The sequence below is a fragment of the Motacilla alba genome, chromosome Z, assembly GCF_015832195.1.
Source record: "Motacilla alba alba isolate MOTALB_02 chromosome Z, Motacilla_alba_V1.0_pri, whole genome shotgun sequence".
Lineage (NCBI taxonomy): Eukaryota > Metazoa > Chordata > Aves > Passeriformes > Motacillidae > Motacilla > Motacilla alba.
In genome coordinates this window covers 21,863,189-21,875,820 of record NC_052046.1, presented here as the reverse complement: position 1 = coordinate 21,875,820, position 12,632 = coordinate 21,863,189, and the positions used below count along the sequence as shown (strand labels likewise).

The 12,632-nt window shown below is 41.9% G+C and overlaps 1 protein-coding gene across 1 annotated transcript in view; it reads right to left on the bottom strand.

Moving 5' to 3' along the window:
* Positions 1-7,087, bottom strand: part of PIK3R1 (phosphoinositide-3-kinase regulatory subunit 1) — a 60,558-nt gene extending 53,471 nt beyond the window's left edge. The window contains exons 1-2 of the mRNA XM_038123496.1: positions 6,865-7,087; positions 1,661-2,412 (exon numbers count right to left, since the gene is read on the bottom strand). Of these exons, the coding sequence (XP_037979424.1) occupies positions 1,661-1,994 (334 nt within the window). The 5' untranslated portion in view covers positions 1,995-2,412; positions 6,865-7,087. The remainder of the gene's footprint in view (positions 1-1,660; positions 2,413-6,864) is intronic.
* Positions 7,088-12,632: the final 5,545 nt, after the last annotated feature.

Sequence of the window (12,632 nt, the reverse complement as noted above, 5' to 3'; positions counted from 1 at the left end):
GGATTTTCTTTCCATTCTCTGCTGCTCAAAATGACCTGTCAGCACTGAGGAGTCTATCCAAAAACCGTATTTCTTCTGCAGTTACATAGGATGATGATAACTATCTCCACAGGTGAGTTAATAAAAGAGCCAGTGTCACCTGAGCAGCATAATTAACATCCAATACAAGGAATGATCAAAGATGTAATAGTTTTTCTTTTAAAAGGAAATACTCCATTTTCAGAACTATGCCAATGAAAGAGAAAACCTGAGGCTCTAATGACTAGCAATTAAGAGTTCAAGGACTTCAGAGACAGGGACAGTATAACTTAAAATCCCCTACAGCCTCATCTGCCCTCAACTTCATCCTAACAACGATTTACATCTAGGCACTGCAGACTTGTAAGCAACACCTGCTGCAGTGCTTCAGAACACTGCTATATAAATCAGTGCAGATTCACTCTTTATTAAGTCCCCACCAACCTAGAAATGCTTCTGCCAGGTTAACTTAGTTGCCACATATATTTTTGTATATTTCTGCCCCTATATTTGCTGGTTATCAGCACAGCTGAATATAAACTTACAATATGCACAGACGGATGAAAGTTGATAAACTGATACCATAAATTTGCAAGTGATGCTGCAAACAACTCTGTGTAGGAAGTGGGATGATATACTATTCATTATTATAGTGTCACTGTGAAAATCATGACCACATACTACAACTCTTATTACCTACAGCTAGAAACCCAGAGAATTTATGGTGCATTAGAAGAAATATATTATAAAAATTATAAGCCACTCTAGACTTCTCCAATAAGCTGTAAAGTCTATTCTATAATGTACTTGGCTTATTGATCTGTAAAACACAACTATCTGAATGTCAGTAGGTAAAAGAAACAAAATCACTTGGAGGAAGAGGTTTTTTTTGTTTCTTTTGATTTTTTACCCCAAAGCTTTTCCAATTATAAAAGACAAGACTTGTTTCCTCTCTTAATAGAAGAGTTCTGATAAAATTCTGAGTTGTGCTTAACATACTGTTGCAAATACAGGTTTAAAAGCAACTTAGGAAGGTATTTCCTCTGTTCAACCTTTTTTCATAAAAGGGTATCTTTTTCTACTGCATGCCATACCCCCAAAATTATAAATCTGAATTTCTCTTTATTACCATTTCATTGTTAATTTTAAAATATTAATTTTTAATTTTAATGCCACAGGTAACCCCCCATAACCAGAATATATCTTTTGCTGCTAGCAAGAGATTTGTGTTAATATCATACTTTTATTTAGAATGCATAATATTGGACTCACCGAGAACTTTCTCAATAGTGAGTTTGATGAACCACAGAAGTAAATACTTCCATCAGTTTCTTAGAAACCTAAAATAAATGTTAACTGGCTCATTTTTCACTTAAGTTTTTACAGTGGAGAATTAGAAGCAGACTTTCCAACCTGTGAGATGTACCTCACAGTAAGTCACTGGTCCCTGTGCCTGAGACAAACCACACAAAACTACAAAGTGTGTGAGCTAAACATCACAATGTAGAAACAATTCTTAATTGATTGAAATGAGCTGTACATTAAAAAAAAGCTGACCAGCAAGTACTATACACATGAAAGTACACTCGGACAAGACTATGAAACAAAAATACCTAAAACCATGCACCTTCTGAATACTGACCTTGTTGCTCACTCTCTGATTCAGCTTTTGCAGGACTTGGTGCTACTGGAAGAGGCCGAGGAGGACGAGGCTTTGGAGTGGGGGGAGATATTTTTTTTCTTCCAATGTACTCTACATAAGTTCCTGGGAAATCCCCCCTCTCCCCTGTGGTTTCATTAAAGCCATTCAACCAACCAATTTCCTCAGGCTTTGCTTCTTCCCCTTCACTGAATCCAAGCGCTAGTAAGGTACCTTTATTCACAGTTAATATATCTCCTAAGTGCAAGTCAATATCTTCTTCTCGCTCTTTTTTGTAGTCATATAAAGCTCTGTATTGATATCCCTCAGCACTCATTTTGGCAAATGATTTAACATTCAAAAGTGTTACTAAACAGTATTAAAATGCAATTGTCCAGTTATAGTTTTATGTACAGAGAAATTCAAGATGAATTAAATGGGATGACAAAAATGTCTCTTAAGTAATAAAATCCAAAAGATAATGAAAAAACACAGTCTGTCTTTTCACTGCTGATGTTTTTACCAACGTATTTATTCTTAGTCACTGTCTGTTGCAGAAGTTAAGTGTTCCAATTCTTCTGTGTCTAGCAATATTCTTCCAATTAGTTATTTTCCTGGGCTTCTTGGTACTTCTTTGTCTCCATACACAAGTTCAGCCGACTCTTTAGTTGGTCACGCTTTCTTCAGATGTATTTGCCACGGACTGCCCACATACCTTAAATATTCTGCCACCAAACTCTGCACACATGCTTTTCCTGGAAAGAGAAGAGAAATCTGATGAAATCTTTTCACATTCTCTTGATGATTGTGAATTTGGTATTCTACCTCTGACTTAAACTTTCTGCAACGCTGGCAAAGACTGTGTCCCACACAAGAATCCTATGTGACAATAAAACTAAGCAAGAGCACAAAAAATATCTCCAGCTAATGTTTGCATTTTTTAAAGGATATATGTCAGATTACTTGAACCAAATTTGTACCCCTGCAGTATGAGGCACGCTTCCTCCTCTGGGACTTATGGCTACTGAAAAGTCTCAGGGTGAGAGGGCTAAGCCCTGGAGCTATTCCTCTAGTGCAGTATCTAACCTGGCAGCAAGATTTTATATATTATCTCACCGAAGCCAGACAGCCACACCCCTTCTCCACAAAGGTCTGTCAAGACAGAGGAGGAGCTTACTGTAATTAGCATTGACCACTGAGGTATCCAGTCGCCTCCTATTTATGACAAGGCTGAGGATGGGCAACAATCCCCATCTTAAAGCCTGTATTTCAAAAACCTTTTGGAGGAACCTGCAGAAGAACCAAAGACTCAAAAGAACTTTTACTTGATGACTACCATATTTCCCCTTTTTCTTTTTTAAAGAGGGGCTTTACCACTCCCCCATCTTCCAGATTTTCTTTAATGTGTTTATGGTATAATACTAGAAAAACAATCAGCAACTGAAACAGGCACACCCAGACCACCTAAGCAGCTCTAGCAAGAGTGAAGTATCAGGGTGCATGCTTAAATTACACTAAAGGCAAGAGAACACAGGCCTGAACTTTTAGCTCAAGGTTGCCCAACTATAAAGTAAAAGAAAAAATACGACTAAAACCCAAATCTATTTAGAGAACAGTTGCTTGAAGACATATAGAACAGTGAAAGCCTTCTAAATATTATTTCAACTGTTACTCATTTTCATCTACTTAAAAAGACAAATCATAATTTGAAATGCTATACTGGAAATCAGAAAGTATTAACTACACAAAGCTGCACTGAAAGTTCTAAACTGCTTCTGAATAAAAGACCTGAGAGAGCAGTGTTATACCAGCAGGTAAATATTGGCTATGTACTATGTCTTCAATGTATAGAATGCTTTCTTTTTTTTTTTTTTTTTTTTTTTGTAAAAAACCTCCCTTTTTACACTGGAAAGAGACATCAGTAGACTGGGCTGGAACAGGGAACATTTGACAGCTATTTTCCACGCCATTTTTTCTAATGCCTCAGTCATCAAGTCCTTTGAAATGTGACTGACAAGCTAAGAAGTGTTCATAAGGATGCATATGGGCTTTCCGTGCCAGTGAATAAACCTGATACCTAATTTGTATGTGGCTCCTCTTCAGCCCATCAGGTCCCTGCAGCATGTTGCACAACATCTCTCATGACAGAACACAGAAGAAAATCTTGTTAAGTCCTTGAAGAACTTCCTTATCATCCCTTGCAACCAGTTTTTGTTGTAGGAAAGAATTATGTGAGCCTGAATTAGACTTCCTATTTCAAAAACCTTGTACATAAGTATTTATTTTAACAACTTGCAAGTCTACCCACGTGTATTAGGCACCCAGCTCCCACCGAAGTTTTAATTAGAGATTTCTGCAGTCACTTCTGAAAAACCAAAATATGTTGCCTAACTGATGCTACCAAATATCACAGACTTTGTAATTAGCATGAATGGTTTCACTTATATTTAATTTTGCCTCTTCTACCAGAGAGAAGTCAACTGAGAAAAACTGGGGAAAAAGTACAAGTATCAATGTATCAACTAAATAGCAGAGAAGCCTTTACAAAAGCATGGATTTCTCCTGTTTCATGTAGCAAGAGAAAAAAAATGCACTTACACAGTTTTGATCCCAGTGTTATGATAATATACAAATGTTTCAAATCAAAACCAACTATGCACATAGCAATGCCTGCTAGAAAATTACCTCTTTGACTACTTTAAATACTCAGAAATATTTATTTTCTTTTTAAGGAAGGTTCAACAAGTGCTCTGCTACAACTACTTATTTAACTCCTACTGCCTGTGGGCATTTTGGCAGCCAACGAAGTCTTCTAAATACTGCGTAATTCAACTGACTTGACCTACTCCTCTGATCTTTTATTATCAAAGGTATGATAGCAACTTTATGGCCATATGTTTAAAATGAGTACTTCTGTCTCTTATGCATCTCTTGAAAATACAGAACTGGAAATGTTGTAGTAGAACGTCTTATGACAATTTAAAAGCATATTTTAAAAACTCAAACCATTAGAAAAACTCAATGAAGTTATGGTAGCAAAGTTTCCTTAGATCCAGTTTCCCTGGGGCTCAGAGCTGCGGTACCTGTTTATACTCACTTATCAGCACCACCCTCAGTACAGAGTACCCGGGATCTGCCCTCCTGATCTATGGTTCATGTACCTGGAGACAGTGCTGTGAGTCAGCCATTCTGAACTCCTTGGATTTATGCCTTTTTCTATTGTTACTATGTCTCAGGTTCAGGGATGAACTAAGACTCAAGAGTTCAACAGCCTTGCTTATAGATCTAACATAGGGACAAACACCAGTTTTCCACACCTGCTCAGTAACACCACAGGGTATGCAAAATGCCCTCTTAGAGTGCTTGGCTAAGATTCTGCATAAAAAAAAATCCCTCCCCTCCAATTGAAATTACACAGCCTCTACATTCAGGCATTTTGACTCAAACTGACTTAACCTGAGTGGTCCTAAAATATATAGCTTGGACACTATCTTAAATAGATTAAAACAAACAAACCAAACACTTCAGGGAATAAATACTCCCATATTTGAGATTATTTTATTACTGGATTTCCATTTGGCTGCTCAAATGGAAAAGGAGGAAGAAGTATCGTTAAGAGAATCAATGTTCATTTGTTTTTTATTTACAGTCTAAGAGCATGATGCCACTAAGATTCCTGAGTTCAGACAGAATTCCAGTCTCTCAGCAGATTGGTTTACATTGAGCATTTCAGTAGGGATAAAATTTAAAATTCAGCAGAAAAACTCAAGACATTCCTACAAATTTAGGTGGAAAATGTCCCCTTCACCCTCCCCTTTTTCCCCTTTTAAAAATGACATCTGGCCCCCACTTCACTGGTACCCAAGGGTTTCCTCCCACACAAGCTATCATGCCTTTCATGCTGGAGAATAAAAACTTCCACACTGCATATCCATGCACAGTGATACCAAAGGGGTGGGCTAGTTACTGGTACAGCATACCTAGTACAAGATGCAAAGATTTTCTCCACCTTTATACTAACAAATTTAATAACCATATTTCCTTGCACTGCAATCTCTCTAATAATAATTCCAAAAAATCCCTAGAGAAATAGTGGCTAACACAAGCTCCCTTCCACTGCAGGACAAGCTTGGTAGATAGAAGAGCTGACTATCACACTCAGGGGGACACTGAAATAATGAGAATTGAGGGCTAAGCAGGGAAATTTGCTTGGAGACAAAGTCTTCTCCCCACTAGGTGTCTACACACCGGTGACTCAAACTGCAGCTTTCTCTGAAATATGCTCTCCAAGTGGAGACGACCAAGTACCACATTAGAACATATTTTCTGCAAGAAACTGAGGTCCATGATGTATCACGTAGTAATACCTTTATACTGCTTGCAGTCTGAAGTAATTATTTTGAATCTGTGGAGATTCTATCACAAGTCTTTAAACGAGTCCAAATATATACACATTGAATACGCACTCTAAACACTGTACACCACATCTCATTCTGAAAAATCTCAAAGACCTTATAAAGGCTGCAAACTATAGACGAAGGGAGGTGATAATTAAAAAAACTTAGGAAAGCTGTACAGTCTGAACTTCCGTCCCGTTGAAGAGGCCGGTAGGTTAACCACTCCGGAGCCCTGCGCCGACATGCAGTCCCCGCCTCAGAGCAGCCGCTCTCCCGGGGCCGGTGCTCAGGGGGCAGCAGCCCCTCCACCGCCGGGGCAAGGCTGCACCGAGCCGGCGCTCCCCGGCGGCGCGGGGACGATGGCGGAGCCTCGGGCACGGAGGACGCAGTGCCGACCGCTCCCGCCCCAGCGCTCCCTACGGACGCCTCTTCCCCGCCCGGGGGGCTGTATCCCGGCGCGGGCACCAGCCCGGCTCCCCACGCCACACGGGGCCGGGGCTCCCGGCCAGCCTCGCGGCGGCCGCGGCGCGCCGCTCGCCCTGCCCGTCCAGGAAGCGCCGGGTCGAGCCGCCCCCGTCCGCGAGGGGACAGGCTACACCATCCTCGGGGCTCGGCCTCGGCGGACGGCCCGCCCCGGCACGGGGGCAAAAGTTGCGCGGGGCGGCGCTGCCGTTCGGACTGTCACCCCGCAGGGGCGGCCGGAGCCCTGGTTCCGGGCTGCCGCACGGCCCCGCGCCGCCCCCTCCCGTGCCCCGGCAGCCGCCCGAGGGGCAGCACCAGCTGCAGTGGATGCAGCAGGACTCGCTTTACCTCAGCAGCAGCAGCAGCGGTAGCAGCAGATGCAGCAGGAGCAGAAAGAGCGGCAGGATCGTCACCACCTCCCTCCCACCGCCGGGCAGCAGCTACCGCCGCGACGCCCCACTCTCCGTCGTCCGCCCGTCCCGCCGCGCTCCCCACCGCGCTCGCCGCCTCAGCGCTTCGGAGGTGCTGTGCCCGCCGCCGGCTCTGCCCCCGCCCCGCCCCCGGCGCCTTCGCCAACCCGCTCAGGCACCGCCTTCCGCGGCCGCTGACTGACGGCGGCACCGCCTGCCCCCCGCTCCGCCGCGGCCTCGGCGCAGCCCGGTCCGGGGCCCGGGCGCCGCTGGGTTTCCCGCTGCCCCCCCCCCCGCCGTGGCCAGGGGCCTTTGGGTCGCTGTCGGCGACTTTCGGGCGCGGCGCCCAGAGATGCCTGCGAGCCTAGGGCGCCTCCTCAGCCCGGGGACGCCAGTCTAGGCCGGGAGGCGGCAGCGAGAGGAGCACGTGCTTCTGCCTAGTTCCTCGTTGGGGATTTTCCTCTTCTCTTTTCCTTCCCGCCCCCCGCCCCGTATTGAGGTGGTGTATCACGTTGGTGAAGTGTGAACTTGGTGAAGTCCAGAACAAAACCAGCCACCGTGGGCCGAGGGTGCCCGGCTGTGTACGGAGCAGGACCGTGCAGCCCAGCCAGCTATCCTCCGTCGATAGACTGGGGCTCCCGCTGCGACACTGCTTGGTGGCGGTGTGGTTTTGAAACCACGCGGGTGTGAAAGAGCCCTGCGAGGCTGTATACTTGAAGGTCCAGGACCCAGGCCCTGGAAGATGGTGAAAATGCCTTCAGTAGTCTACCTGGCAATCTAAAGACACAGAATTGCTTTTTAAATTGATACTTTTGGACTAGAGACTGTTGCTTGTACATAAGTAAAACATTGCTATAATTTAAATAGTGAACAGTAAAATTTTTGAGGAACATGTCAGCTCATACAGGGTTTTGGGGGGGGGGGGGGAGGCAGTGGAGGGGGGAGTGGGTTTTGGAATTGAAAATGCAGGCAGAAGCAGAATTAAGAAATAATGTTTAATTTCTTCTGTCCAGACTGCTGTCTCTGGCATTTGCTATTGCTGAAGGCAAAAACAGCATGGATTTTAGAGGGGATTAGGCAGACTGGCTGGTTGGAATGCCAGTCCTGGGCACTGGTCTAACAATGGGTATTTAGGGGAACTAAAGATCTCTCAAGTAGTATTTCCCAGCTGAGGAGACTAGACTTGTCCCCCAGGTGAAATGCAGGGCTAGAGTCGATGTCTGTGCTCCCTCCCTGCTGGCATGATATCCCTCAGTGGATAGAAAAGTCTCTCGGGGAAGTTCCAGGACCACCTCATTGCTTCCCCTCTGCCCCTCCAGGCCATGTGGGTCTCTGCTTTTTTCACAAGTTTTCTTCCCTGAACTTGACTTTTGATTTCACCGTGAGCATCTAACTTGCTGCTTTCTCTGTCAATCAAAGAAAGGAAAGGACCTAAAAGAGAAAAAGTAGGCAATAGCAGCACAAAACTTTGATGCTTCTCTTGCTGGCTTTGCTGTCATGTCTGTTGTGACTTCAGTCTCAAGGTCACGCCAGCTCTTTCACACCTCTTTCCCCATAGATCCCAGCAATATCCCAATCTTTCCAGGAATAATTTCCTATGTTTAATCTTGGTAGGTGAAAGTTATACAACAAGTTTTGCCCTAGGAATGTTGCAAAGCAGTACCCCAGGAGACAGAAAGGAGAATGCACAAATTGAAAACTATATTCCTTCTTCTATCAGGTACTTTTCAGAGGGTCTTAAGGACTCCATAAAGCTTTTGCATATTAAGTTTACAGTGGGCTTTAATGCATGTAGATGTGTTTGATTAGTTCTAGGTTTGTTGAGAAGGATACTCTTGAGAAATTGAAAGATTAAGTTATTGAGGCAGCATGTAAACAGGAGGGATTTTCAAGGCAACGGTCAGTGAAAAGCAGAAGACAGAAGGGTAAAATATGGGTAAGAGGGCAGGATCATCAAGGTACAAGCCATACACACATGTTTTGCTAAGACAACTGTAGTCTCCATCTGTCAGGAGACCTTTTGAGCATTTCTGCTAGAAGCTGCTTAGGAGAATGCAATAAAAAAGTGAGCAGGTCCTTTTCTTCAGTCCTAGTAGCAGCTGGATGATATGAACCTTTGCATCTTATGTCTGTGTAAGCTGTCTGTGGTAAAGGTCAGGCAGCACTGGAAAGGATCTACACTGGAAGCTCCCTTTCCTCTAGGAAAAAAGTTCAGCTAGATCTTTCAAAGGAAATTTTGAAGTATGGAAACTGGGAGGGAAAAAAGCATGCTCCTCAGAGGATTTGTGGGGAAAGCAGAGTTTCTAGAGTATAGGATCTTTTCCACTTCAACTAATAAACTCCCTTTTTTTTTTTCTTTACTGGCACATTTTAAGCAGGAAGATTTCCTTCTTTTTCTTACAGGATGTCAAGGCAAATCCATTTGTGAAGTAAGATGCCTAGATTAATGGACAGTGTTAAGTTCATGGTTGGACTCAATGATCCTAAAAATCTTTTCTAATCTAAATAATTCTATGATTTTACTAGTGCTGAATCTGGTCTCTTGGGACAGATAGACAAAGGTGGACGAGACTGTGCAGAGGAGTTTTATTGCAATATACCTTAGGTGTGATGAATGCTAATGGCACGTGGCTTTTACTAAGTTCAGAAGAGGATCCTGTGATTTATTACATGTTATCATACCATCCTGCCGCAGTGGGATTTTCAGGCAGCTGATTTCAGGGAAGGAATTGGAGGAGAATCAATGCATACATCCATTTTACTCCCAAAGATGAAAATTATTTCATACAGTGTAGTTATACTGTTCTACTAGCACACATTGCTAAATGACTCATGTCAAATTCCCAAAGGAATGGGAGTCATGGAAACAACAGGAAAAACTATCCATACTTATTCCATACTTATTGTAGACATGAATTTAATGCAAAATAAGTACAATGGATCACAAGGACAAGCATCAAAGACTGTGAATGGTGATGTTTTCCTGTCATAACCAGGACAAGGAAACATTGCTCTTCAAAAATGTAGCTTTAAGTGTGTTTCAGAAGTCAAAATAGCACCGTGAAAAGCAAGTTCCTTCACTGCTTAAAAGCTTTCTAGCATCTAAGGGAAAAGAATGAGCTAAAAATAAGACAGAGAAATTCAGGAAATAAAGAAGCAAAACTTGCTATCTCGTTACAAATCAGAGAAGTAAGCCTGACAACTTTCATTTTAAAACTGGAAGGAAGCTGATTAGCAGCATGCTAATCATGCTGGGCATCACAACGTGATTTGGTTTGAATTTATTTCTGTTCTGTGGGAAGGATAGAATGGTTTCTTTCTGGCTAAAACTCTGACATCAGCAATAAATTTTGATATCTCAGCTAGTCAGACAAATCTGCCTTAGACATTTCCACTTTATATTCATGTCATGGTTGACATCTAAGGCTGTTTTCCACTCTTCAAGATACAATGCACCTGAAGAGGCAATGGAATCTCCATTATTAAATGTTTTTTAGGAAGGTAGTCAAATATCTGCCTGGCTGATATTTGGCACTGGTTGTCCTGACTCAGCCAAAGAGAGGTGGCCACTAGAGGCCTTCTTTGATTCTATAAGTGGACATAGATACAAATTATCAGAAGCAGACAAACCCTGAGAAATTATACTTTCTCTTAAATAAGTTTTCCCATGAGAATTGAAGCAGCTCAAAATTTGCTCCCCCACTCCCACTCGATATTTGAAAGACAGATGACTGCAATTGTAAAAAAATAGGACCTTGCTTCTGCAATATGATCTTTTAGCAAGGAGTTTCTCCAGTCTGCTTTAGATGACATTTTTAGAACACAAAAGTAGTGGAAAATGAGATTTTTGTGTGCTAATCATGTCTAGGAAATACTTTGTGTTCATGAAAAGTCTTCAAAATATTTTGCTTAAAAAAACCTCTGAATTACCTTTAGTTATCTGAAAGTTGACTTTTTATTTAACTTTTTTCTTTAGCCTCATAATTTTGACTAAATGAATGAAAATGCACATTTTGTCAAGAAACTTTTTAAAATCAGTAAGGATTCAGAAATATAAATATACCATGTTTTTTCATGTCTGAAGCACAGCATAATTGATAAAATAATGTTATAAATATAATATCTGCAAGTGCAACATCTGTGTTTATCTTTCAACCATATAAAATTACATAAACAAAGATTCTGCTTTTTATGAAATCTATGAGTAATTCCTCCTCTGCTCTTTCTGTGCTTGTATGCTAAATGAAAGAAAAGGCAGGTTTGACAGCCTTGTAAAACTCATGTCTTCAGTGATGCAGAGTGAACAGACATTTTGGGAGTTTTCTCAGGCACTGTATCATTTTTGCATGGACATCTATACCAACATTTCAGCTCTGTCTGAGTAAGACTGCTAGGAATAATAAGACCTCCATGTGTAATAATGTACCTAAATATCCAGGGTCATTTGTAGCTGCATTTTATATTGAGACTGTTTTCCTAAAGATGCCACTTAGTAGTTTTCAGTATTGACACTGATCACAGGGAAATTTTAATTCTTCAGAAATAAACTCGAAAAAGGATGATGTTCAACTTAAGTTGAGACCATTTGGTCATTTCGTATCAGTTTTTACAGAGTAAGAGTTGTGTCATTTCTTCAATAACATCAAGGTGGAAGGTGTCACATATTGTTACAATTTTCTGAGATATCCTGGACCCTTAAATCAACTATTCAGAGGAGTAGCTTATCACAGTACATTTCAGTATGGATATTTGATAGGTGGTACCCTCCCTTCTCTTTCAAAGTGGATAAGATGCAAGACCAAGCATCAGAAAGCTTGCCAATTTAGATGTGTTTTTGTAGAGCCTGTGAAACTCACTGCAATATGTGCATGAATAATCCAGATTCTGCCAGGCAGGAACATGTGCTGTTGCTCCTACATAAAATGCATCTAAAGTGACATATCCAGCAATTACAGTACTAGGAAGCAAACACAAAATTAGGGCTCATCCTGTGAAGCTAGTAGGAAGTCAGGGCCAAAAGAAAAGTGTATTTAGTATCTTCTTACTTCCTGGACTAGGAAAGGAGGTGGGTTTTTTGTTTGTTTGGTTGGATATTTTGTTTGTTTGGGGGGGTTGTTTGTTTGTTTGTTTTGTTGCAGAAATAAATAAATGATTTCTTGGTGTTTAAACTGTCAGGTCAGAGCTATCATATTTCTTAAATCTGAGACAAATTTGCAATGCTATTAATTAGACGTATCAATGCATTCTACGGCTAACTAAGAATGCAGCCCCAAAATTTCAAGCTTTTTATTGCCACACAACATGACAGCTGTCGTTTGAGCAAGCTCAAAATGATAATGCAGGAGCTGTGAGCTGCACCTTAGGACGTCAGGCTTCCTTAAATCTCAGTTAGCTGAGAAGGCTGTGAACATTTACCTTTCATTTTTTGTGGGAAAATGCATGGCAGCAAATTGCCTTTATTATTCCTACCTACTCCTCTTCCAAAGGAACAGAAAACAGAAGATTTTCAGTCCTGCCTTTCAGCTATAGGACTGGATGATTCATCATGGGTCTCCACAGTGCACATGCATACCAACCAACACATATGCACATATAACTGATCGTTATTTATGCCTGCCATCTGAGTAGGGCTTTTTGTGTCATTTTATGGCAACAGCATAGTTGCTGTACTAAAAAAAGATATGTCTTACTGTAAAAATGTCACAA